At 46.2% G+C, this 26,900-nt stretch overlaps 1 protein-coding gene across 1 annotated transcript in view; it reads right to left on the bottom strand.

Annotated features, from left to right (window-relative positions):
• The window catches only part of LOC309375089 (IgGFc-binding protein-like), a 32,823-nt gene extending 7,289 nt beyond the window's left edge, over positions 1-25,534 (bottom strand). The window contains exons 1-14 of the mRNA XM_081920472.1: positions 25,470-25,534; positions 23,117-23,167; positions 19,821-21,038; positions 18,277-18,956; positions 15,997-16,564; positions 13,660-14,237; positions 11,929-12,508; positions 10,882-11,081; positions 9,930-10,071; positions 9,374-9,702; positions 6,744-7,317; positions 5,309-5,910; positions 4,130-4,694; positions 2,124-2,701 (exon numbers count right to left, since the gene is read on the bottom strand). Coding sequence (XP_081776598.1) covers positions 2,124-2,701; positions 4,130-4,694; positions 5,309-5,910; positions 6,744-7,317; positions 9,374-9,702; positions 9,930-10,071; positions 10,882-11,081; positions 11,929-12,508; positions 13,660-14,237; positions 15,997-16,564; positions 18,277-18,956; positions 19,821-21,038; positions 23,117-23,165 — 6,663 coding nt within the window. The 5' untranslated portion in view covers positions 23,166-23,167; positions 25,470-25,534. The remainder of the gene's footprint in view (positions 1-2,123; positions 2,702-4,129; positions 4,695-5,308; positions 5,911-6,743; positions 7,318-9,373; positions 9,703-9,929; positions 10,072-10,881; positions 11,082-11,928; positions 12,509-13,659; positions 14,238-15,996; positions 16,565-18,276; positions 18,957-19,820; positions 21,039-23,116; positions 23,168-25,469) is intronic.
• Positions 25,535-26,900: the final 1,366 nt, after the last annotated feature.

Here is a 26,900-nt window from a genome sequence, read left to right as displayed (position 1 = left end):
TACCTCCTAACACAGTTTTCGAACTAAGGGTGTCTGCAGGCTGCTACTATTTTGCAGGAGGGATTCAAACACATGCCAGAAATTTAAGTTTGCTTAACTGAAGCAGATTAAAGTATGCTTTCTCCCCAGGGCAAGAAATCCACTTAAAAAAAAAAATGGACTTTTTTCAGGTAGGAAAGTGATGGGGAAATCCACAGAAATGTGTGGAATGAGCAAATGTTTAACAGGAAGATGTGTAAATGCCGCTCAAGCAAATTAGGATGAATACTCGGTGGCATATGACCTGCCTGAAAACAAATCAGAACGAATGATCAGTGAAGATCAGACATAGTCTAGCCAGCGCACAAGATTTGTACGAGAAAACCAGGATGGATGCTCAATAAGGAGGTCATCTGAAGGAACCCTATATCAACACAATATTGATGCATCAAGTATCAATATATCAAAGCACAATATCAAAACCCCCTTTTAAATGTTTCCTTCAACAAGACCATTAAAACCGAGCATAAAACATACAATAATAATAATCCAGCACTACTCTAATATTTCAGAGCCAGCCCACATAATACCATTACTACAGCCCAAGTCATAATTTGTTAGCTACTAAAGACTACAGTCAAAAGGGAAATCCTTAAGGTCTATTTGAAAGAACTGAGGGATGGAACTTGCCTGTTCTCACTCAGGATCAAATCGCACAGCTATGGTAGAATTGCATGAACTCTTGTGCAAAATCCATGCAGCCATACCCTCAGTATAATCAAAAGCATCTTTAAAGTAGAGGTGGGTGAGTCCCTCAAGGCTCTTCTTGCATTGAATTAGGATTTTCCTGAGTTTCTCATGGAAAGAAGAACAGGAAAAACCTGGAAATTGTCCTGAGTCATTCCATAGGCTTGGAATGATTTTCCTCCACACTCCTTTCCTTGTCTCCACTTAGCAGGAGCAACAGCTACAGAATACCGAGGGGAAAGCAGAGAGAGGTTTTCCTCTCCTACCCTTCTCATAGAATCAAAGAATCATAGAGTTGGAAGAGACCACAAGGGCCATCGAGTCCAACCCCCTGCCAAGCAGGAAACACCATCAGAGCACTCCTGACATATGGCTGTCAAGCCTCTGCTTAAAGACCTCCAAAGAAGGAGACTCCACCACACCCTCCCCACCACAGTTGCTTACAGTGTGATGGGGCAGAAATTTGGTCTTGTTTGCCTTTGAATGGCAAACTCCTGAATTTGCACCTCCCAAAAACAATACATGAAGTGAAATGATCAATTTTCCAGATTTTACAATGCAGTTCTCCAACCAATCCATGAGCACAAAAACACATATATTTGGGGAAAATGATCATAAATGTAATTTACTGGCCAGAATAACATATGAAAATGCATTCTGTTAGGGAACATTCCTTGCCAAAATGTGTATATTATTTATTTTATTATTTAAAGAAGTTATAAACCACTTAATACTTTAAAAATCTTTGAGCAATCGAGACTGCGTATCACTAAAATGTTGATGGATTTCTATGAGGATTTTTTAAATATTAAAAAATCACATATTGCTGCAGAAATCTGGAGAACTGAACTTGGGGGAAATGAGAAATGGAGAGAAAACAAAATTAGCAGATTAGTCAATATCTACTGATAGGGAATGGGACGCGGGTGGCACTGTGGTTTAAACCACAGAGCCTAGGACTTGCCGATCAGAAGGTCAGCGGTTCATCAGCGGTTCAAGTCCCCGTGACGGGGTGAGCTCCCGTTGCTCTGTCCCTGCTCCTGCCAACCTAGCAGTTCAAAAGCACATCAAAGTGCAAGTAGATAAATAGGTACCGCTCCAGCGGGAAGGTAAACGGTGTTTCCGTGCGCTGCTCTGGTTCGCCAGAAGCGGCTTAGTCATACTGGCCACATGACCTGGAAGCTGTACGCTGGCTCCCTCGGCCAGTAAAGCGAGATGAGCGCCGCAACCCCAGAGTCACTCACGACTGGGCCTAATGGTCAGGGGTCGCCTTACCTTTTTACTGATAGGGAACGGGGGACAATGGGAGACGAAGTTCTCCTCAGGGATCCTGAAACCGTGGGTGAACTTTGTCACCATTTCTACCACAAAAAGACAAAACCTGGAACAGGACTTACCTTGAGCTTCCATTTCATTGCCCTCTCAATGACAGCAGTGTATCCATGAAAAGAGACTATAAGCGTCTTGGTCAGTGACCTGTCATTCTCCACCAACACTGAGAAGTTTGCCAGCTGAGAGTTCTTCCCTTGCAATTTAGCTAAAGTATAAGTGCAGGTTCCTTGGAAGTTGTAGGCCTGTCCATCAAAAGTTATGTAGTGGGAGCCCAAAGCCAAACTGCATTTCCCGCACCCTACCGCATGGCAGCCTGGGACACCATCCTTTACCCTACATTCCTCGTGGGGCCCACAGGAGATTTTCTGGCATTTGACAACTCCATTGTCTGCACATTGGCATCGTTCCTGGCAAGAGGAACCAGGGTAGAAAACCTCTCCCTTCTTGTAGTAGTTGCCCTGGTGCTCACAGCCACAACTGCCAACAGGGACACACTGGTCCCCACTCAAGACAAACCCAGGCTTGCAATAGCATCCTTCCTTGCAGGACGTCACACACCCCTCAGGAGCCGAGAGACCACGGCAAGTGGCAGGGCAGCCGTTCCCGCAGAGCTCGTAGCGAGAGTTGGGTGAGCAGGCAAGGCCTGGAAGAAAGGACAAAAACAGAATGTGGAGAATTTCAAGCTAGCATGTAAGTTATTTTGGCAGATACCTGGTTCTTTGGACACCTGGAGTTGAATAGGTCTGTTGTGCTCTGTTGCAGATTCTGTCTACAGAGTGACACCTGCTGATTAGAGCAGATCCTAGTCTGACTAAAAAACCAGCTTTCTCATATGGCAAGCAAAGCGACTTCGTGCATTTAACTTGTGCACGTTCAGCTTTATGCTCTTGGCAAATAAGAATAAATAAATGAAAAGAGGGAGGAAAGGGGGCTGGGGTTCCAGGAAGAATGACTTTGGCAATTCCACACACCATCATTAATTCATTAATTCATTAATTCATTAATTCATTAATTCATTAATTCATTAATTCATTAATTCATTAATTCATTAATTCATTAATTCATTAATTCATTAATTCATTAATTCATTAATTCATTAATTCATTAATTCATTTATACCCTGCCCATCCAAATGTGTTTTGATTATAAGCAATTTGACTTTTGGTGCGATCCCCAGAATGTAACCCATGCATAAGTTGTGGGCTTACTGTATTTCCTATGTTACTGGAGTAGTTGAACAACATGGATGTCTGTCTGTGCAAATACTACTATCACTACTACTATTACTACCTGGCTTTATCCTGCAACACCTAAAACTGCTGAACAATACCAAGCACAGATATTACAGATGTAACACCATTCATAGTGTCTGGATGGATCAGACTAAGATTGATAGTGCTGCCCAGCTGTTCGCTGGGACCAAGACTAAAAATTGGACAGATGTGAACCAGGGACATGAATGATCAGGGTTTAAATGAAATTGATGTGGAGATCAGTAAATTCAAAACACTTGAAATCTAATGTCAGATTTCTTACATGACCTTTTTAACAGAGTGGATCTTTCAGGTGGATCTGAATTCTTAAGTGGTCTGTACATGCCAGGACATAAATTTTGCCTGACAAAACCAGAGGATCAAATAAATTAAAAAATATTCCAAGTAGTCTTTGAAATCTATACACTATGGATTGCGTCCAACTAAGTTGTACTCAAAGTTTCCCCACTGAAATGAATGGACCTGAGGTAGAATTTCTGATATTTATAGTTAGCCTGCTCTGAGCATGATTCAAGTTAGTACTGAAATAAAAACATTTGGAGAGAGGAGAAATTTTACTTCCAAACCTCCAATTTTACACTTCTCAAGGTTTCGTGCAATTTGTTTTCGGCTCATGCACCTTTACATTTGGCACACAACTCCCTGCAGCAAAACATGGTAGGGGTAAAAAGTACTTGGTTTAATCCAGATACAACTAGGAAAGGGCCCCTGTCTGAGATGCTAGAGAATGTTCTGACTTGGCGTTAGGTTGCTCCTCATACTCCTATGCTAAAGCAACACCAGGTGGTGATACTTACTGCAGAAATTGTTAGATCTCCATTGTTCAATCGCAGCTCCCAGGTCCTGACACGCTGCCACATAAACACCAATGGCATCACACAGAATGCTGTGCCGGCCACGATACTGGCAGACGTCAAAGATGCAATCAGTGAAGTAGGGTGTTGGGTCGATGAGCTGATGGCATTGCCTGAATGGTCCGTCCTTTTTGATGAGGATCCCACAGAATCGGTCACCCTTGTAGGGGAGTTTCTCTGCCTCTTCACATGGTGGGCAATTCTCTGTGCAACCTGGTGTACAACCAGGGACCTCCGCCACCTTCCAGCTCTCTGCAAATTGGGATATGCTAGACGTTTGTCTCCCATCCTTCATAATGAAATCATCATTGGGGTTCAAGTTGTTGTTGCCACAGAGGCCACCAACGGCATTGGCGTATGCACTGGGTACAGTGACTCTGGCGTAGCTGTTCCAGTCGAAGGTGACAATCAGGTCAAAATCAGTCTTGAGGAAGCCATGAACACCACTGATATAAGCCTTTATCTTGTCTCCTTGGTAGAAAGGCAGGTTCACAAAAATGCCATTAACCTGGAATGTGATGCAAAGGAACCATCACTACTGCTATAGTATGTATCCAACATTGGTGAACACCAGTCATCCAAATAAGTAGACACAGTTAAATTAATGAGCATGACTGAATTATATCCATTAATTTCAATGGGTATATTTTGAGTAAAACCATCACCACTGTCAAAAGGCAAGAGGTACTTCGATGAGTGTTTACATAAGAAAATTGTATTTTGCTGTGGCAGCACCTGCACTTTGAAACCTCCCACCCCTTGACATCAGGTAGGTAACTTTACTGTATCCTTTTTGGTGCTGGTTTAAAACAATTTGGCTTAGGCAAGCTTAGTAAGATGCATAGATGCCAACTTGCTGTAAATTCACTTAAGTCTATGATTAATTTTAAGCATTTTTAAAACAGTGTTAATCACTTGTAGCTAACTGTTCCAATAGTTCATGTAAACCACCCAGAGATTTCATTACAATCAGGTGGTGTGTAACTTCTGTGAAATAAATGAAACATTTACAACATTGGCAAGCCCCGCACTCCACCCTCGGAGCCACAGGCACCATTTAAAAGGATCCTGGGATGACCCAAGGAACCGAAACATGCATCCAAATATTGCCTATGTCAGTACCTGGATTCTTTGTGGATACTCCTGGCTCAACATGATGGTTGCATTGTAGACTTTCAGAGTCACCACCTTGGTGTAGGAAACATCTGTGTTGCTGCTCCGGTGGTTGTTCTCCACAGTGACAGTGAAAGGCTTGAGAGTCGGGTCCTTAGAGGAGAGCCCAGCCAGCTGGTAGATGCAGGTGCCCATGAAGTCAAATTTCTTCCCATCAAAGGTGGTATAGTGAGGGTCCCCAGTTGCTATGCATGTAGCAGAAACACTGGAGTGACAGCCCCGGACACCGTTGACCACAGTGCACTGCTCACTGGCTTTGCAGCCAGCTGGTTTGCACACCACGATGCCCAGGGTGGGATCACATGTGCAGCGGGAACCACAGGTCTCATCAGCCCAGAATTCTTCTCCGGGTTTGTAGTAGAGCCCATTGTAGGTGCAGCCACAGCTCCCAACAGGCACACACTTGTCGACGCTGAGGACGTAGCCATCGTTGCACTGGCAGGTTTCCACACATGGCTGTTTGCAGGCAGAAGGAGCCTTGCGGTCGGCACAGCTGGCGGGGCAGGCATTGCCACAGAACTCATAGTGGCTATTCTGAGGGCACGGCAAGGCTGTAAGGAGGAGAAGAACAGCAGCGGGGGTCTAACTACTGATAGAATGTGCTAAAGCCTCAAGTTGGCAAAAGCTGATGTAATTCATGTTAGACGTACAGGTCCTTTGGAAATTTATGGATGAAACAAAGCTGCTCTTTGGTGTGGTAGAGGGTACCAGCATAAAATAAGATTCAGCTGACAGTGTTGTCAGCTTCTGTATATATACATGTTAAACAGAATGGGGAACAAGATGGAACCCTGTGGGACACCACAGGCAACTCCCATGGTGCTGAACAGAAGCCTCCCATGACTACTTTCTTGAAATGGCCCCAGAGATAGGAGCAGAAACACTGAAGTACAGTGCTACTAAACCTCCCCCTCCATGTTATGCTGCAGAAGGATCCCATGGTCAACAGTGTGGAAAGCCACTGAGATATCAAAATCAAGGAGAATGAGCAGGATTGCACTCCCTGCATTCAGTGCCATGACCTGGCCTGAAGCCAAACCAGAATGGTTCCAAGTAATCAGCTTCCTCCAACATGCATGAAGCTAGACCGCCGCCACCTCCCCAAGCACCTTGCCCAGAAAAGAGATATTTGCTACTGGCTGATAGACATTGTAGAACTTCTGGTACCTCGCCCTTTTCCAGCGTAGCATTAATCACTCCTTGGATCCACCTGGTCAATCCCTTATGGCTTGTTTGAAGAAGCCAAGATGGGCAAGAGCGAAGGAGGCAGGTGGCCGGCTGTGCGTCTTCAAACAGCATGTCCGTATCCACAGGCTGCAGTAATCTATAGGCCTTACTGAGACGACTAAGCTATTGTGTTTCTGTATAGAGGAAGAGCACTCACCACAGCCAGAGGTTGTCCTCCAATTGTATATGGTGGCCCCTGATTTCCTACAGGTTTTAGCATAGGCCTCCAAGGCCTGGCAAAGCATTTTCTTGGTCCCTCCGTTGAGACACACATCATAAATACAACTATCAAAGAAGTCATCTGGATTCACTTTGGCATGGCATTCTCTGAAGGGCCCCCCTGAGGTTTTGCTGATCAGCCCACAGTAATCTTCCTTTCCATACTGCTCCCTCTTGCTCTCATCACATGTTGGGCAATTCCCTTGGCAGTGATCCCAACAAAAGGGGTCCCCATCTTTGACTTTCCAGCTGCTGGCCCAGCTTTCGATGGAGGAAGCCTTTGTGCCATTGGGGTAGGCCATGTCATCTGCAGGGTTTTGATTGAAGTTTCCACACAGTCCGCAAATGGCCCCATAGTAACTACTGGGGATTGTGATCAGTAGATACCAGTTATAGTCATATGATACTTGGAGGCCGAAATCTGTTTGCAGGATAGCATAGGAACCACTCTGGTACAGCTTGATCTTACCATCTTCAAGGGTCAGTGGTAGGCTGGTAACAATGTCATTTAACTAGAGGCAGAATGGCAAGACAGAACACACACAGGAATTATTGGAGGCTTTTTAGAAACCGTGCCATACAATCCCACAAAGCTTTAGGTTGCAGTTCCAACTGCACATACCTGGGACTAAGCCCCATTGAATTCAATATGACTTATATCTGAGTAGATTTGGTTAGAATTGTGTTGCTTGATGTTAAAGTTGTCATTGGGACCAGTAGCAGTATATGCAGTAGCAGCGCTTACCTGACCTCCCATTGCCAGCATCACTGCGGCTTATCAGGAAGGGGAGGGTCAAGGGGTTAGTGAGGCTGCAGAAAGGCAAACACACCAATGGTACCAATCCAGTGCTCCTGCTGGTGCATTTTCATTGCACTGAGCTTGCTGTGTTCTCAGCCCTCCCATAAAGCCACAGTGACACCAGTGACAGGAGATTAAGTCAGTGATGCTGCCCCATCCCACTGACCAATACTGGATTTAGTCTTGAACCGAACAGCCTATTTTCAGAAAAGTTTTGACAACCACTTTGGGCTGTTGTTGTTCTTCTTCTGAGATGTCATCTTCTAAGATGACACTCTTCTAGACTATATCTGTAAAAGGTTGGAGTGGGATATTTAACATCAAGGTTGGCTGTTTGTAGGTTGTATTCCTAAAAGAGAGACAGACAGATAGACAAAGACACACAGACAACAGATAAACAGAGAAAGAGAAAAGTTCCCTGTATGGGCGGAATTACCCTTCATAATGTAAATCAGGGAACTCTGCCAAATCCAGCCTGGATGTTTTTCTTATTTAATTGGCTTGGCGTTGTGCCTTTGTATTGGACTACATTTGTACTTGCTGGTGGTTGACATCATCCTGATTCATGTTTGATGAGCTGAGTCACAGCCACCTTCTCATTCTTTGACGCCTTTGTTAGCGATGGCTCATTTCATCCCAAGAGACCATGACTTATTTACATGATCAGACAACATTACGCACAACAAGGCCTTGTTTAAACATAGGCTGGGAAATCTGCAAGCATGAGGAACCGGTAGGCCACCCAGATGTTCTTGGACTACAGCTCCCATCCGCCCCAGACAGCATGGCCAATAGTCGAGGAGGATGGGAGTTGTAGTCCAGCAATACTTGGAGGGACACAGGTTGCCTATCCCTGACCAAACCTATTGATTGCAGGTGACTCACAAGGAACTGAGACCTTTGCCAACTACCACTATCCATTGTTCTGCTTCGCATGACCAATGATCTATTTTTGGTAGCTTAAACTGTTCAATGGTCCTTGGGTACATTACTTGGCAAGCCAGACAAGTCAAGTGAACACTTCTGGTTTAGTAGTGCGTTCACATAAGGGCGTCCATAACCAAGCCAACTCCAAAAGTACTAACAGCTGCTCATGATCCAGCTTGAACCCATGAGCTCAAGACAAGGATTCAAATTGTGTGTGTATTTGTGCACCATTCAGTTTTCACTTTGCAGCATTTATATCATCATTGTTCAGTGTAATGCAAAGTTGTGTGTTGGCGATTACCACATTTTTCTGAATTGTATAGATATCTGAATTCTTGACACTGGCCTGCAATCATTGGCTTCTATTCCCCCTCCTTATTGTTTTTGTTCTACGTTAGTCCAATATTAAGGGATGCAGGTGGCTCTGTGGGTTAAGCTACAGAGCCTAGGGCTTGCCGATCAGAAGGTCGGTGGTTCGAATCCCCGCGATGGGGTGAGCTCCTGTTGCTTGCTCCCTGCTCCTGCCAACCTAGCAGTTCGAAAGCACGTCAGTGCAAGTATATAAATAGGTACTGCTCCGGTGGGAAGGTAAACAGCGTTTCAGTGTGCTGCTCTGGTTCACCAGAAGCGGCTTAGTCATGCTGGCCACATGTACACTGGCTCCCTTGGCCAATAAAGCAAGATGAGCGCCGCAACCCCAGAGTCATCTGCAACTGGACCTAATGTTCAGGGGTCCCTTAACCTTTACCTTTTAGCCCAATATTGGGCTTTCAAAGTGCTGTATATTGGAATGAATTCCATTACACTCAGTGGGGTCACTCCCCCCTGACTATTTAACATACCCGGATTTTTCCAGTTTCCAGTTTGTGGATGGAGATCTTGTAGCCATAGACATAGATGTTGGTCAGACGCACATAGGACACAGCCTGGTTGCCCCTGTTGTCATTCTTCTCATCGATAGTGAAAGGCACCAGCGTAGCATCGTTCCCACAGTACTTGGCAATAGTGTAAGAGCAGGTGCCCATGAAATCAAACTTCAAGGTGTCAAAGGTGTGATAGTGTGGGTCCCCCCAGCCCCAGCAGCTTCCTGAGAAGTCTGGGATACATTTGGCTTGGCCATTCTCAATCTTGCATGTTTCCTTTTCTCGGCACTTCAGGGATTTACATGGATCTGAAAAGGAAGGAGGAAATATGAGAAAGTGCTAAATGCTATTTAGGGATGGCAACTATCAGTGGAGAGGTGGAGCTGAGTTTTAGGCATGGCGAAAGACAACAGGACATCTTCTTGCCAGTATATCTGTGCCATGAACAATGTTCAGGGCTGAGGTAAATTGTAGTTCAACAACATCTGGAGGGTCACAGGTTGCCCATCACTCTCTTGAATGAATCTTTCCTTACCCTTATTTACACATATCATGACGCCATCTATGGTTTCACATTTCTCGTTTGCTGCACAGCTATGGGCTTTGCAGATAACCCCCTGGCCTGGGATGCAACGGCAGCTCTCCTGGCATACATTTTGCAGAACCATTTCGTTGGGCTGATGGGAAATTTGGGAAAAAATAAAATGAAGTAGTGATAGAATATGGGCAGAATCAGATATACAATAGAGATGTAGTTGCGTACTGCTAATAGTACTAGGGCTGTGCAAAGACCACCCACAGAATGGGAAGAACTGCCCTGTGTGTCCCCAGGGGCCAACCAGGTGTCCTCTGGTGTCAGGGACTGGAATGAAGAGACGGAGGAGTGGTGGAGATCACTTCCCCCATCTCCTGTAGCTGACAGGGGAGAGAGAGAGAGAGTATTGAATTACAGCCAAGCTATGAGGGAGATAACAAAGCAAAGACTGGTGAGCAGCCAAGCTTATATGGAGTAAGGAGACGTAAGGGGGGAGATAGAGCAGCCAGCGGACACTTCAATAGACAGCATAGAGGACCCTCCATCCCCTAAAATGCGACGGTCGTTAAGGGTACAAGAGCAATGTACGCAGAGACCTTTGGCAACAGGAGGCTTCCGTAGGGACCGATGCTGTTGAGGAAGGGGGAAGGAGGAGGAGTCAGAGTGAGCAATTCAATCATGGAGGAAAGACTGGAATGCTTTGTCTGTTACCGCAGTGACTGAATAAATCATAAGTAAAAGCTTCCTTGTTTCCTCCTTGAAACCATCGGGACTGGAGGGAGAGAATTCCTCAGGCCTAACATCTGGCTGCTTTCTTCCTAAGCCCTCCTGGCTGTTCACCTCTTTGGAGCTATGTAGGCTACATGACATGTCCTGCCTCTCCTAAACTATCCTGCTGGAGGATTTGATTTGAAAAGGAAGGGAGGTAGATAAGGTTTGGAAAGCCACCTACCTTGTAGTAGCGTCCATTCTTTAAGCACCCACAGTCTTTTGCAGAGACACAGCCAACACCGTTAAAGAAAAAGCCATCATTACACTGGCAGCCCTCAGCACAGGTCTCTGGACATTTCGTAGAGTCTGTGATCTTGGCACAGGAGGTGGCACAGAGCTGGGCGCAAATCTCATAGTGACTGTTGGCGGGGCAGCGCAGAGCTAAATTGGAACAGAAGAAAAACACTCATATTAGGCAAAAAGATACCCAACGATACTTAAGATGACTGAGAAGCTGGAGAATGAAATCAAAGAGAGTGAATAGTAAACTACAGAAAACACAACCTTGCTATGCAGCCTGCTTGAGTGTTTCTGCCTGGCTAGAATTATTAATTATTAAAAATTCTTATATTAATTAATAAATTAATTTTGTGCACTGCCCTGTACCTGCAGGGTGTGCCAAAAGATAAAATCACAATATAAAACACAAAATGCATGATAAAAACAAGAACAAGCTAATAAAGCCACTTTTGAGCTCGAGAGGAGGTGGGGTTGCAGGCTTCACGCCCCTCCCCACGTGCGCAGGGGCTGGGTCCCAGCCTCTGCGCCATTGAGGGAATCCTTGACTGCGTCATCTCCCGAGCCAGCCAATCGGCTGGCCTGGGGAAGGCGTGGTTTGCGCTATTTAGCATTGACGCTGCCAAGGATCTCCCTCTTTTGCCACCGTAGCTCCTCTGGTTTCCCACCCACCCGCCCTTTAGGTTCCATAAGACCTTGCTATAGACTTTGGTTGGTTGCTGTTAAGGGGCCTGGTAGGAATTTTTCCACTTGGCAGATTGGCACCAGCCACTTGGTTTTTTATCCTACCTTGTAGCAAATCGTCACAACTTCCTGCAATTGGCGGTTAGGCATTGGTAGGGGTAGCATATGAGGACTTGAAATGTATCGGGTGCATTTGACCACACACACCTTGGACTGTGTCCCAAAGCCAGAGGGAGTCAGATCAGAGTCTGCTCTCCTTTCACCTCTCCAGTTAAAAGCACAGCACTGCTCAGTCCCCAGTACTTACGGCAGAAGGAAGGGCTCCTCCAGGGCTTGACAGAGACCTTGGCCACTTGGCAGGCAGACACATAGCTCTGGACGCTGTCGCACAACACCTTGCTGTCCCCGCCACCCAGGCACAGATCGTAGACGCAGTTGCTGAAGTATAGCCTGGGATCGACCTTTCTGTGGCAAGCACTGAAGGGGCCATCAGATGCAGTGAGGATCCCACAGTAGTGGCGCTGTTTGAAGACCTCCCTTTTCTTTTCCTCACAGACTGGGCAGTCGCTTCCAGAGCATCCATCTGAGCAAGATTCAACTGCCCCACGGACCTGGACTTTCCAAGCAGCGCCAAACACAGCTACGTCAGAGGCTGTCTTGCCATTGGGGAGCAGGAAGTCATCCTCCTTTTTCCCGTTGTAGTTCCCACACAGGCCTTCCACTTGGTTCTGGTAAGTGCTTGGGACTGTGACTTTTATGTCATAAACCAGGTCATAGTTCACAATGAGACCAAAGTCAGTTTCTATCAGGACTTCGGTGCCATGCTGATAGACTCTGATCCGGTCAGCAGAAACGGTTATGGGGAGATTGTAGAACAGGCCATTCACCTGGGAGAAAGAAACAGAACATCCCCCGGTTGAGTAGGGCTGGCTTCTTGCAGAAAGAATGTTGGAAGAATGTTCATAAAGCATATTCAGGGACAGTATTTTATCCCACTACTCCGATATATTAGCCCAGGCATAGGCAAACTCGGCCCTCCAGATGTTTTGGGACTACAACTCCCATCATCCCTAGCTAACAGGACCAATGGTCAGGGATGATGGGAGTTGTAGTCCCAAAACATCTGGAGGGCCAAGTTTGCCTGTGCCTGTATTAGCCCCTTTCTGGGTGTTATAGACATGAGAGGAAGAGAGTTTGTGTGTATGAGCATACTGACAAATCAGGGGGCAATAAAAATTTACATCAGAAACAAGGAGGGATTGAAGATCTACATTGAGAACTGGGGCAGGAGAGAATCAAAAGAACCTTACCTGATGGTTGAAGTGGGTATCAAAGGACACAACGGAGGTGGGAGGGTTCTGCTCTGAATCATGCCAGTCAGGTGCAAAGCCCAGGAGACTCCAGAGGGCAGCCCCACCTTTTCCTTCTTAGAAGACCAGCAGTGCCTCCTACTCACCAAGAGGCCACTGTAGAGGACCATGGGGTGGGGGTTTCTGCGGATGCATCAGATCTGACCTTCAAGGAGTGTGCAGCAGCTGTTGTTGCTTCTGTGACAGCAGCAGCAGGCAATGCATTTTTGAAGGTCAGATGTGCTGCCCCTATGGATCCTGCCACCTGAGGCCTTCCCTCATGGGTGAGCTTGCCTTGGTTATTGGACTCCAACTCCTTTCTGAATTTTGCAATGCAGTTTTCAAACAAAATATGTACAAAAATATGTACAAGTGTCCTTTAATGCATACTTTTAAAGCTTCTTATTAGTGAAAACAACATACAAAATGCATCCTGGTAGGGAAAATTGATTGCAACAAAATGTATATTAAACGAATCTGCATACAAAACTTTGCATGTTAAGAGAACTTCGCAATGATGCGCACAGCTGAACTTAGGACTGGAAAAATTAGAAACTGAGAGAAACAGAAATTGGCAGATGTTTTCATGACTCATTGAATGAATGAACAAAGACAATGCCTTAATGGAAAAAGGGGGTGGGGATAAGTAAAGATTTAAAGATTGTCCTCCCCTTTTAGCATGGACTCACCTGCACTTGACCGTCTTTGTTCTGTAGTAATGTGAGTGTCATGCCGTAGACCCTGACTGAGACCATCTTGGTGACAGACGCCTTCCCATCCGCCCAGGCCTCATTTTCCACATTGACAATAAAGGGCTTCAAACCTCGGCTGTTTCCGCTGGCCCTAGCCAAGGTATAGGTGCAGGTGCCTTGGAAGTCAAAGGCCAGTCCATCGAAGGAGAGATAGTGAGGGTCACCTGAAGCAGAACAGGTGGCGCTGCCAACTGGGTGGCATTTCCGAACGCCATCTGACAACCGGCATTCCTGATTGGGGCCACAGGAGAATGCAGCGCAGCTCACACTCCCCCCAGTTTGGCACGTGCAACGCTCCTGACACGAGGGGTAAAACGTATCTCCTGCCTGGTAGTATTGGCCTTGGTGGAGACAACCGCACTGGAATTCTGGGATGCATCGATCACCACTCAGCACGAAGCCCTTGTTGCACACGCAGTCTTCCTGGCACTTAGTGGGACATGGGGCTGCAACACAGGTCTTGGCGCAGCCGCTAGCACAGAGCTCGTAGTGGCTATTTGGAGCACAAGAAAGACCTACCAAATCAAAGCAAGGCGGTAAAACACTGGCAGGAAGAACATGGCTGAAAAAGCAAGGTTGACCTGCTAAAAGAGGTTATGGGCGGAGGGACATAAGGAGAGCCCTGCTGTATCTCAAAAAGGCTTCCAGCTTTCTGTTCTATTCTCAAAGTGGCCAATCAGATGATAATTCACAAGTGGACAGAAGCACAATAGCAGTGTCCTACTTGTAATTGCCCTGCAGGGGCGCCAACTTCAATAAAATATCAGGGGAGGGCAGGTAAGCCCAACCCCACATAACTGATCGCAGGTTATGGTGCATGCACACCATTTGAATGGCAATTACTTGGGGGGGGGGGCGTTCCTCTTCAAATATGTTATTGGGGGTCATGGAGGGACTTTGGACCTAGAAGAGGCGCTGTGTTCCACCTGACATGGGGAGGGGGTCATCATGTGCTCATGACGTCAAAAGTGTGACACATGTGTGATGTCACAGGCACTGGGAAGAGGCTGTGCGGAGGCCCAGGAAGGCCTGACCCCTCAAGATGGGCTGGGGCATGGCTCAGCCCTGTCCCCACATATTTTGTGCAGGGAGGAGATGTCCTCAACCCCATAGAGTTGGAGCCTATGGCCCCTAGGAGTTGGCTCCTATGTTCCCCAGCATTGTATGGACAGTTTGAAGGCAGATTCCAGGCTGTGAACTGGTCTTTGACCTATTACTCCCATCTGGGTCCATGCTCCACAAAACACACACCCCTTTTCAATGGTAGTATGTGCTATTTTTCATAGTGGGTGCCTCTACTGATTTACAAAAGTCCCCTGATCCTTTGCAGCTGATCACTGAAGAAGTGAATGTTTGGCCAGGGGGTCAGGTGGGGCAATCAGGAGCCCCTGGGGCACAGGCAAGGCAGAATTACTTGCTTGGCTTGCCAATACTGCATAAGCAACGCTGTCCTGTCCTGTCCAGGCCATGCCACTGTCCACTACTAGGGTCATTGCTACATCCCACACATCTGCTTCAAGGCAGATCATCAGCAGGGAGTTTTTTGGACATAAGGTTTTACCCAAAATGGCACAGAAACAAAGTTAGTACAGTGGTACCTCAGGTTAAGTACCGTATTTTTCGCCCTATAGGGCACACTGGCCCATAGGGCGCACCTCGGGTTTTTTTGGGAGGGGGAAATAAAAAAATTTATTCCCTCCCAGCCGCGGGGCTGGGGCGGCAGAAGCCCGAGCTTCCCTGGCCCCAGCCCCCAGAACAGGCTGCTATCCGCAAGCCTCGCGAGCACGGCGGGCACTCGCTCTCCAGCAAGCCTTGCGAGCCCAACGCCTCTTGCTCTCCAGGCTTCAGTGAAAGCCTGCATTCGCCCCATAGGACACACACATATTTCCCCTTCATTTTTGGAGGGGAAAAAGAGCGTCCTATAGGGTGAAAAATATGGTACTTAATTCGTCCGGGAGGTCCGTTCTTAACCTGAAACTGCTCTTAACCTGAAGCACCACTTCAGCTAATGGGGCCTCCCGCTGCCGCCATGCCACCGGAGCCCAATTTCTGTTCTCACCCTGAAGCAAAGTTCTTAACCTGAAGCATTATTTCTGGGTTAGCGGAGTGTGTAACCTGAAGCATATGTAACCTGAAGCATATGTAACCTGAGGTACCACTGTATATATATTTCAGAAGCAAAAGCAGTGTTGGTAACTTTGTGTGCCATTTCAGATAAATTACCATGTTCTCTGAAGATCTGAGGAATTTAAAAAAACAGCTCTGGGCACTTACTGCAGAAGGTGTCCGATCTCCAAGGATAGAGGTTCACCCCAGCTGCCTGGCACGCTGAAGCATAGCTGGCAATGACCTGGCAGATCACAGCTTGTTGGCCATCAAAGAAGCAATAATTGTATACACAATCTTGGAAGTAACCTTCTGGATCCACTTTGCTGTGACATTCTCTGAAGGGGCCGCTCTTGGCTAGGATGAGCCCACACTCTTTGTTGAGGCTCCGTTGACGCTTCTCGATGGTCAGCCGTGCAGGGCACTCTCCCTTGCCCCCCTCACTGCAGCCTGCCACCTCCCGCACTTTCCAGCTCTGACCAAAGGCCGATGGGCTTGGAGCCACTGTGCCATCTTTCATGGTCAGATCATCCTGCTTGTTGCCATTGAAGTTCCCACAGAGACCACACAGGGTGCCATTGTAGCTGCTGGGCACAGTTACAGTGGCGCGGCTTTGCCAGTCAAAGGTGATGGTCATCTTGAAGTCTGTCTGGACCACCGCCTCTTGCCCTCTCTTGTATATGGAGATTCTGCCGTTGCCGATGCTGAAGGGCAGGTTGGTCAGCAATCCATTCACCTAGAGCCCATTTTAAAAGGGGAACATTTCATAAGTGCCTTTGTAATAGCCTTGCCAGTTAGCTCAGTTGGTTAGAGTGTGGTACTGATAATGCCAAGGTCACGGGTTTGATCCCCGTATGGGTGCGTATTCCTGCACTGCAGGGAGTTGGGCTAGATCATTGTTTCTCAACCTGTGGGTCCCCAGATGTTGTTGGACTGCAACTCCCATCATTCCTAGCCAGCATGACCAGTGGTCAGGGATGATGGGAGTTGTAGTCCAACAACATCTGGGGACCCACAGGTTGAAAACTGCTGGGCTAGATGATCCATGGAGTCCCTTCCAACTCTATGATTCTGTGATACTTGATGTATCTGTGGCAGCTTTGCTTAGCCTTATGCATTCTGATCCTTGAGAGATCAATACTATCTGGAATGCATAAGGCTAACCAAGCCTGCTCCAGAGTACAGAGGTCAACAGCAAAACTTATCATTTGGGGTAGAAAATTCAACTCTTATAGTCCAATGCCCCTGCAATGCAGGATTTTTTTGTCCAACGTAATACTTCATAAAAAAAAAAAAATACTGCTGGAAAATAGATTTCATATAATCACAAAATGGTCTCTTTGCAAAAGCAATGAAAAATGGACGCAGCCCACTTCATCTTTCTTCTGGGCACTAGCCATGGAGAGGAAAGGAACCATGCCAAGAACGGTCGTAGCTTTGGAAGTCAAATAGAATTTGTTCCGGAAATCCGTTCGACTTTCAAAACGTTCAAAAACCAAATCGTGGCTTTTGATTGGCTGCAGGAAGCTCCTGCAGCCAATCAGAAGCCACAGAAGCCCCGTTGTATGTTCGGCTTCCAAAAGAACATTCGCAAACCGGGTTCACGGTGTTTGGGAACCAAAATGTCTGAGCTCCAAGGCGTTCAGCAAGGTACGACTTTACCTTAATTATCATAATAATCCCCTCTACTGTTCTCAGTAGTTTCCAACTGTGATGTTCCAGATGAGGAGCGGGGAACCTTTTTCAGGCTGAGAGCCACATTCCCTTCTGGGCAACTTCCTGGGGAACCACATGCCACAGGTGGGAGGGGCCAAAAGCAAACGTGGCCAGAACAATGAATGCTAATTTTACCTTTGTGCAGTAGGCTAGTTTCACACGTGCTCATATATCCCTCTTTATCTTTCTTCCAGAAAAACATTATTAGGATTCAACGGACACATTGAAATCAGGAAAAGCACTCAAGGAGGTTACAGAGCGAGGTTAGGGAAGGATGTACCCTGGAGAGAAGTATGGCAGGGCAGAGGGTGCACTGTTGGGAGAGTCCTGAGGGCCAGGAAGACTTGGAGGGCTGCATTTGGTTCCCCATCTCAATGATTGGGCATTTGAAATATGCCACAGAGTGTGTGCAGAGTAGACCACACAAATGGAAACACTGAAGAGACGTAAGAATATATTTGCATGGTTTAGTAAGAAAACTCCTCTAACATACATCTTACATAGTGTCCATAATGATCACCCATCCATTCACCAGGGCAAAGTAAGCTACATACTGCATCTTATACATCATCCACAATTGCTGACACAGCTAATTACAGTGACTTATCAGCACCTGCTACACTGCTACACAGCTGTAAAAACTAGGTCAGGACCCTGGCTTTTAAAGTGGCACACAGCCTGTGATACAATAACGAACCCTAACATTTAAACAAACGATTCAACAAAACTCACCACGACTTTTGCAGGGTTGTCTCTGCTGATCACAATGGATGCCCCATCAACCTTCACTTCTACAAGCCGGGTAAAGGACACAGACTGGCTGCCTCGGTGGTCATTTTGGACGAGCACCTGGAAGTCAGCCAGGCCCCTCCGCTTCTCACACACCGCAGCAAACTGATACACGCAGGTGCCTATGAAGTCAAACTTCTGGCCATCAAAGCTAAGGTAGTGGGGGCCACCGAAAGCAGAGCAGGTGGCATTCCTGGTAGGGAGCATGGTGGTGGTAGGGAAACTGGGGGTTGTGGGGGTTGTGGGGGCAGGATTGCTGGGGGGAGGCTGAATGAAAGGGTAACAGTCCTGGACTCCATTCTGCACCTCACACCGCTCCCAGCTTCTGCAGTTTGTTGCCCAACACCTCACATCTCTGGTTTTTGCATCACAGACGCAGCGCTTTGTGCATGTCTTGTCTGCCCAGAACTGCTCACCGGGGGAGAAGGCGTCCCCCTCGAACACACACCCACAGACCGTAGTGGGAATGCATTCCCCTTCATCCAGCACAAAGCCCTTATTGCATTGGCAGCCCCCCACACAAGGCAATGAGGAACAGTCCTTGGGCCCAACTGTGTCGCTGCAGGTGGCCGGGCATGGAGACCCACAGGCTTCATAATGGCTGTTCTCAGGACAGGATTTTGCTGTCAAAAGAGAGAAGATCCCAGTTAACGGTGCAAGATCAAACTATTAAAAGATAGTCCTCGACAGTACTCTGAATTCTTTTAGCCAGCATGGGTGGCGCTGTGGGTTAAACCACAGAGCCTAGGGCTTGCCGATCCGAAGATTGGTGGTTTGAATCCCCGTGACGGGGTGAGCTCCCGTTGCTCGGTCCCTGCTCCTGCCAACCTAGCGGTTAGAAAGCACGTCAAAGTGCAAGTAGATAAATAGGTACCACTCTGGTGGGAAGGTAAACGGCGTTTCCGTGCGCTGCTATGGTTTGCCAAAAGTGGCTTAGTCATGCTGGCCATATGACTCAGAAGCTGTACGTTGGCTCCCTCGGCCAGTAAAGCGAGATGAGCGCTGCAACCCCAGAGTCGGCCAAGACTGGACCTGACGGTCAGGGGTCCCTTTACCTTAACCTTTTACCTCCCAAACATAGCCTCATATGCATCTTCCTGAGCTGCTTGGAGGAAGTCTTCTATGCAGATGTGCTAATATACCCTCCCTTTGCCTTCCTTGCCCATATAACTCAATTCCTCTTCTGCTGCAACATGAAAATGGCCATAAAGATCAATAAGAGCAACTTTTCCTGCTGCTGCTGCTGCTGCCGCTACTACTACAACTACCTATATCAGGAATGAGGAACCTGTGCCTTCACAGATGTTGCTGGATTACAATTCCCATCATCCCTCACTATGGGTCATGTTGACTGGAGATCATGGGAGTTGAACAGCATCCAGAGAGCCACCGGGTCTCCATTCCTGATTTATACAGTAAATTTGCCTATAGTCATGTTCCTTTCTCTATGGGGAAAAAAGAGCACATGTGCAACTTAGGATACTTACCACAAGAGCAAAGGGCCACAGAGCCATAGCCATCGGCAGATGCACCTCCAAGGATGAAGAGCCCAAAAGGAGCGCTGGGATGCTCTACAGAGAGGGCACTGGCTTCTTTGCCCAAGGTAAGTTGACTGAAAGAATACTCTGTTCCAGGGATGCGTGTCCACTTGGCATCTGTAATGGCTCTCTTCTCTAATGTGATCCCATTTGAATCTAAGGTTTTTGCTACGATGACAGCAAAATTATCAAATGCCTTAATCCCATCAATGTGATATGACATGCAATAGCTTTTTAAAGCAGGAACGTTGATGAGGAAAGGGTCGTAGTTCTTGCTGTTACCAGCAAAGAAGAAAAGGACCTGGATTCCTGCATTGGCAGAGAAGAAATAGGACTGAGATGGCTGCATTTGAAACTGGATGACTTCCCCAGCCACCGCGCGGCGGGAGCTTGGAGTGGCCCCAGACTGGTATTGGATCAAAGTGTTATCTTGGGAAGCGACGACATACACAATGTCAGTCTGAGTTTGGAAGGGCACTGGGGGAACTATGAAGGTGGTGCCCCAGCTGGAAACAGGCAAGAGCTGCTCAGCAATAGGGTCGCAAGATGAGAACTGCTTGGCACAGCTGTGCCCACTCAAAACAGCCACAGGCGCAACTGATTCAACCTTGGTGCCAGACAAATCAGCTGAGCTTTGCAGCTGGATTGATTGGAAAGCTTTCAGGTCAACAACAAGCCTGCTCCCTGCAGCATAAACCTTCCCTTGGAATGTCACAGCCCCTTTCAGGTGAATAGTGACTTGAGTGGGGAATTCATAGGCTACAACTGCAAATTCCTTGAAAGTGCTTGCCGTATCCCCCACTGGTGTTACCACATAATATGATGTGCCCAACTGATGAGTTGGGTACACAATTGTGGTAGCACTTGTGGAGCTCCTGTAATTGCGGGAAACAACTGAGATCTCTTTGTCGGCTTGAATCCACACAGCTGCATCAAAGATTTCAGTCCCCTTCATCTCCAAAGAGGTTGGGACCTCAACTGATAATGTCTGCTTATTGACAGAAACCTTTTTATTGAATGTAGACTTGTTCGCTGTGACCGTGACGGTTGTTGCAGGATGATATCCAGTGATAAGCAACTCAAACTTAGGATTGGGTTGACTTTCCAAGTAGTTCTGAAGGAAGGCTGTGACAAATTCCTCCCCACAGGAACTTGCTCCACAATACCCTGAAAGGCATAATTAACAAAGTGCAATTAACTTGTAGCTTGCGCAGGGATTACGTTCTGGAGATAGTGCATAAAGCTGAAATTCTGTATAGTCAAAACAATCCTCAGAACCAACTTTTTATGAGAAATCTTACCTTTCCAGAACCGTGCACCAACTGGGCCTTGCCCCCCATGTAGAGCAGATAGTTTCTGAGCTCTTCAAGTTGTTTATTGGGCTCTCAGAGGTTCTCGCAAGATCTTGGATAGCCCCACAAGATCTCCCAGGAGCCTCCCAGAGCCCAGTAAACAATGTGGAAAACTTAAAAGCTCTTTCCGCAATGGGAAAACCAAACACAAAAAGGTCTTTTAAGCTCTCTACCTTGTGTGCTTTTAATGCGTGAGGTTTCAGATGGTTGCTAAACATGTAAAGCTGCACAAAGTTCAACACAGCTCAATACGGTGCCAAAATCACATGGTGTTGTAGCATTTGAAATATTGTGTACTCCTCTGACTATATTCTCGTAGGACAGGACAATTGTGATAATGGAATCAAAATTATTAATTAAAGGAATCCTTTAATAATGCTACTTGGTTATATCAAGGACGTGGCATTTCAGGAAGCTAAACAAAATGGGTATTAATCTTTTAATAGCAGCTCACATGCATGGCCTAAACATGAGGGGGAAATGATGACGATTTATTTATACCTGGTTTCCCCAGCCACTCTGGGCGGTTCCAAACAGAGCAATTTATGCAGCTCTCTACACAAACTATTGTAAGCAAAGTGACTTCTAAGCATCTGAATTAGAAACCTGGATGATTAAATTTTGGGATTTAATAAAGATGGCAAAATTTAAAGATATAATTAGGGCCAGGAAAGGGAGGCAAAGAGATAATTGCTTTATTGAAAAACTGAGGGTTTAAAAAAAAATGTCATATGGGAATGAAAGTATAATAATAATAGTAGTAGTAGTAGTAGTAGTAGTAGTAGTAGTAGTAATAATTTATTATTTATACACCACCTATCTGGCTGGGTTTCCCCAGCCACTCTGGGTGGCTTCCAACAAATGATTAAAAATACATTAAAACATCAGTCTGGAAGAGGATGGAAGTATGGAAGATGACTTGAACCCTGAAATGTTCAACACTCTGCTATAAATACCAAGCCTTAACAGATGAATAATTGCTGCCTCTTTTATCTGTTAAAGCTTGGTGTTCATAGCAGAGTGTTAAATGACCTGAAAAAAGACACACTGCAGAGTTATACTTTGTAAATACTTGGCTGCAGGGATGAAGAACTGGTGAACTCCAGATTCTAATGGACTACCACTATCATCCCTGAATATTGGCTGTGCTGTCTGGGGCTGATCATTATTACTATTCCCACCCTCTGGAGGTGGCCCATGAAGAAGGGCCTCAGATGATGATCACAGGGTCTGGGAGCTGAGCATCATCGGCCATAGGCTCCCCACCACTGCAGGGGGTGGGCATGTTTCCCCCCACAACATACAAGATATCGGGCACTGTGCCAAATATCCATCGCCATGCACTTTACGCTTTTGTCAAGGGGAATTTGCCAGGCTCTGAGCGAGTTACTGTTCTGCCAATACAGTATCTCTAATTGCCCCGAAGAGGTCACACCCATACCATGCGTCTGTAGCACCCTTATACAGTGGTACCTCCAGTTACGAACTTAATTCGTTCCGGAGGTCCGTTCTTAACCTGAAACTCTTCTTAACTAGAGACGTGCTTTTGCTAATGGGCCCTCTTGCTGCTGCTGTGCCGCGGCACACGATTTCCATTCTCATCCTGGGGCAAAGTTCTCAACTCAAGGCAACTCTTCCAGGTTAGCAGAGTTTGTAACCTAAGGCCTTTGTAACTTGAGGTACCACTGTACTACTGTTAGTTATGGCTTCCCCCAAAGAATCCTGGAAACTCTCATTTATATATTCTAAGAGTGCTGGGACTTGTACCTCTGTGAGGCGTAAGGTATGCAGTTCAATTGTTCTTTGGGAGAGAGTTGTGACCAGGTACAAAACTGGAAGGCGTTTCTGTCTAGATGTGTCAACTTGCAAGTTCATAGTTAATTCCAAACTCACCACATAGGAGTGCCAACCAGGTCCAAAGCAGTAGCTGTTTCCTTGCCATGGCTGCATGACAGCAAAATAAAGTAGTTCAGATATTATGATTCAGGGTACAATTCAGTCCCCACCAACCCACCCTGGCTCTGGCCATCTGGTTCAAGCATCTCCTTTTAACTAACACTGGTAACCCCCCCCCCCAAGCTCTTGGCAGTAAAGAAATATGTATTTGTTTATGTCAGTCTGCATTTCTTGATACAGAAAGTATTGATCTGATGTGTAGAGATCTTTCCTGTTCTAATTCATTCAAAAGGGTTCTGGGAGCTTCTATGTGTGAAAGAAACTGGTGCTGACACATAAGTTTCTATTCTGCCTAGAAACAAGCAGACGCTTCATGATGTTTGGGTTACTGCTTCAGAGAAGCTGAGTACAGCTGGCTTAAACTGGTTCTGTTATCTCTTTCTGTCAAGGTCATGCTGGGTTTCACGTTCTAGCTCTCTTTCCTTCTGGTGTGGTGTTCTGTACATAGTATGCTTCATGTTATGGTTTTAGTCTTACTATAAGTTATTGTAAATTTAAGTTAAGTCTGTTGCAACTGGATCCTGAATGTATTGGATCTGTGACCATTACACTCATTTGCCTTCAGTAGCAGTAAAGCTCTGCTGGATGAAATATTAATCACCTCTGGTCTATTTTGGGAGGAATCCTGCAATGTGTTTTAAGTTTTTACACTGCTAACTATATGTTGGAATCTCCCCTACTCAGTATGAATAGAATTTCATGACAGTTTATTGTAATAATCGGCAAAATGGGACATCCCAGGATCCAATCAGAAGTCAATATGGCTTCTGTAATTCTGGGGTGTCCCAGTCAAATCAGGACAGTTAGCAGTATGGCCATGATAGGGAGAGCCCTGATGTGAATCGCTGCAAGGTTGCTCAGTATTCCCAAACTCAATTCTTCTTCCTGTCTCTAGATTCATATCTGCGGCTCTCTGGGCCTGGCCATCCCCCAGAATGCATAGGTTTACATGATGTGGCACACTGCCAAAGACGCAACTGGAGATGGAAATCTGTGCTTGTGGCGGTCATGGAGGAAAGGAAGAGTGAGTTTTATTAGGCTAGTGAAATGTAGTAATGTTTTCCTAGGACTGAGCAATTAACTAGTTTGCGTGCTTCGTTAGCTCTGAAATAAATGGCCCTGCAACAACTGCCTGATAACAAGAAAACTGTTGGACTTCAGTGGAGGGGCATACAGGCAGAGAATGCTTTTTTCTGCAGTGTGGGCTGGCACCAAAGAGGGTTGCAGTGTACCATGTTCAGTGGTACAAAAGGGAGATGTATTCCATAACATTATTGGTTACAACAAGGCATGGGGCTAGTATTGGTGATGAGAGAGCCTGACTGATATCCGATGCTGTGCCCACAGCCCATTTGCTAGGGCCTCACCAGGGAGCTGCATATTATCTTCCTATATACATGAAAATGTAAGGTTCGTCATGCAGCACAGTTTGTGTGGCTGCCAGTAGGTGACCACACCCCTTGCAGCATGAGGAGAGGCAGGCAGGCCAAGGAAAGCTGTTTAATGTCAGAGGAGAGGCTCTTCACGCAGCAATATTATTATTATTATTATTATTATTATTATTATTATTATTATTATTATTATTAATTCATTTGATATATTTATACAGTGGTAACTCAGGTTAAGAACTTAATTTGTTCTGGAGGTCCGTTCTTAACCTGAAACTGTTCTTAAACTGAGGTACCACTTTAGCTAATGGGGCCTCCCGCTGCTGCCATGCAATTTCTGTTCTCATCCTGAAGCAAAGTCCTTAACCCGAGTTACTATTTCTGGGTTAGCGGAGCCTGTAACCTGAAGCGTCTGTAACCCAAGGTACCACTGTATCTCACCTTTCTCCCAAGTTAGGATTCAAAGCAACGTACAACATTTAAAGAAACACCCAATATAAAATACAAAATAATAAGCCCTGGATATGAGCCTCATCCACCACTGATAAGCAGCTCCTGAAAAGTTGCCTGTGAGCAAATATGACACTCAAGCTTGAGAAGGTTCCGCATTTCTGAATTTTGGGATTGCGTTTTGAAATATTGTTTTGGTATGTTGAAGTAGTATCATCGATGACTTGCTCAGGAAGTAGAGTGGCAGAAGTCTTTAAAAATAATGAAGCAAAGAAGCAAGCACGGTATTGTTGCAGTGAAAGAACTCTACAGTGTTGTTGCTGTTGTTGTTGTTATTTTAAAAATGAATTTAAAATTACCTTCTGGTCACCATCATTATGGTTAATGGTGGCGACCAGAAAAGGTCCCTTAGCTCAGGTATGGCTTCATTCAGGAGAGGTGCAATATCTTACCTTCAGCCCTTCAGTAGACCTGTTGCGGCACGGCGAAGGAGAGAAAAGGAGGGTTCTGCCCACCCACCCCTCTATCTCTTCACCGTTCGTTCCCTTTTTATAGGGACGAGGTGTCTTAAGTAAGTCCAGTTCCACCAAACTGTAGAGGAAGTTCTTCAGTAATTTAGAAGCAGCCATAGGGACACTACAAAGGTCAAATAATGGTAGGACAGAGAATATGAAACCATTGTTGCACATATAATTCAGTTGTGAACTTTGGCTGATCCTGCCCTCCACCCAAAATCTTATCTCTCTCTTCTTTCTGCACACACCCAGTTCTAATTTGTGTGGCTTGGTTCAGTTCTTTGCTTCAGTGTGTGTGTGTGTGTGTGTGTGTATGTGCGTATATATATATGTGTGTGTGTGTGTGTGTGTGTGTGTGTGTGTGTGTGTATATATATTGTTTACCATTTGTGAGCTGTGTTTCAAGGATCTGAAAAAGCAGGATATTTGGAAAGAGATGGTGGGGACTGCTCATTCACCTTGATCTTTCAGTGACTTTTGATACTGTTGACCATTGTATCCTACGGGTGCATCCCAAGGGTTTGGGGGTTGTGGGAACTGTGCTTCAGTGATTCCATTCCTACCTCCAGGGCCATTTCAAGGAACTAGCTATGGAGATAGAGATGTTCTGTAGTGTCCTACACAGTTCCAAGTTCTGGATTCAACACCATCACTGAAGGCTCAGGTAAGCTCAGTGGCTAAGGCTGCCTTTTTCAGCTCTGGCAGATTCGCCAGTTGTGGCACTATTTGGACAGAGATGACTAGGTCACTGGACTTTCTGCTTTGGTAACTTCTAGGCTTTTTTAAATAAAAATTTAAAAACGCACTCTACATGGGGCTGCCCTTGAAGATGACTCAAAAAAAACCTTCAATTGGTGCAAAATGCAGCAATCAGATTATTGGCCAATCTCACATAAGCCCTGTTTGAAAACAGCTGGGCTGGTTGGTAGTTCATTTCCAGGCCCAATTCAAGGTGCTCACATTCCTTTTTAGGGCTTTAGAAGACTCAGGGCCCAAATACCTAAATGGCCACCTCCTTCCTTACAGGTGGAGCACACAGGTGCTAAGGTCAGCAGATGGGGCCCTCTGGGTTGTCCCACTGCCCTCAGAAGCTTGGGGTCTGGTGACCCAGGAGAGGGCTTTCTCTGGGGCAGCTGCTAGGTTGTGGAACTCCCTTCCCTCAGAAGTGCATCAGGCACCTTCATTATACAACTCCTGACAAATACTAAAGACATACCTGATTACCTCTTTACCCCAACTTTTGATACTTGAGTCCACAATACTTCAAGGACCGCCTCTTTCCATATAAGCCTACCTGCAGGGGCGTAGGAAGGGGGGCAGGGGTGGTCCTCCCCGGTTGTCATCCCAGAGTGGGGTGACAAAATCCAC

This window comes from Podarcis melisellensis (genome assembly GCF_964234715.1).
Source record: "Podarcis melisellensis genome assembly, chromosome: 8".
Classification (NCBI taxonomy): Eukaryota; Metazoa; Chordata; class Lepidosauria; order Squamata; family Lacertidae; genus Podarcis; species Podarcis melisellensis.
The sequence above is the reverse complement of the archived record's forward strand: the minus strand, read 5'-3'. Positions and strand labels throughout refer to the sequence as shown.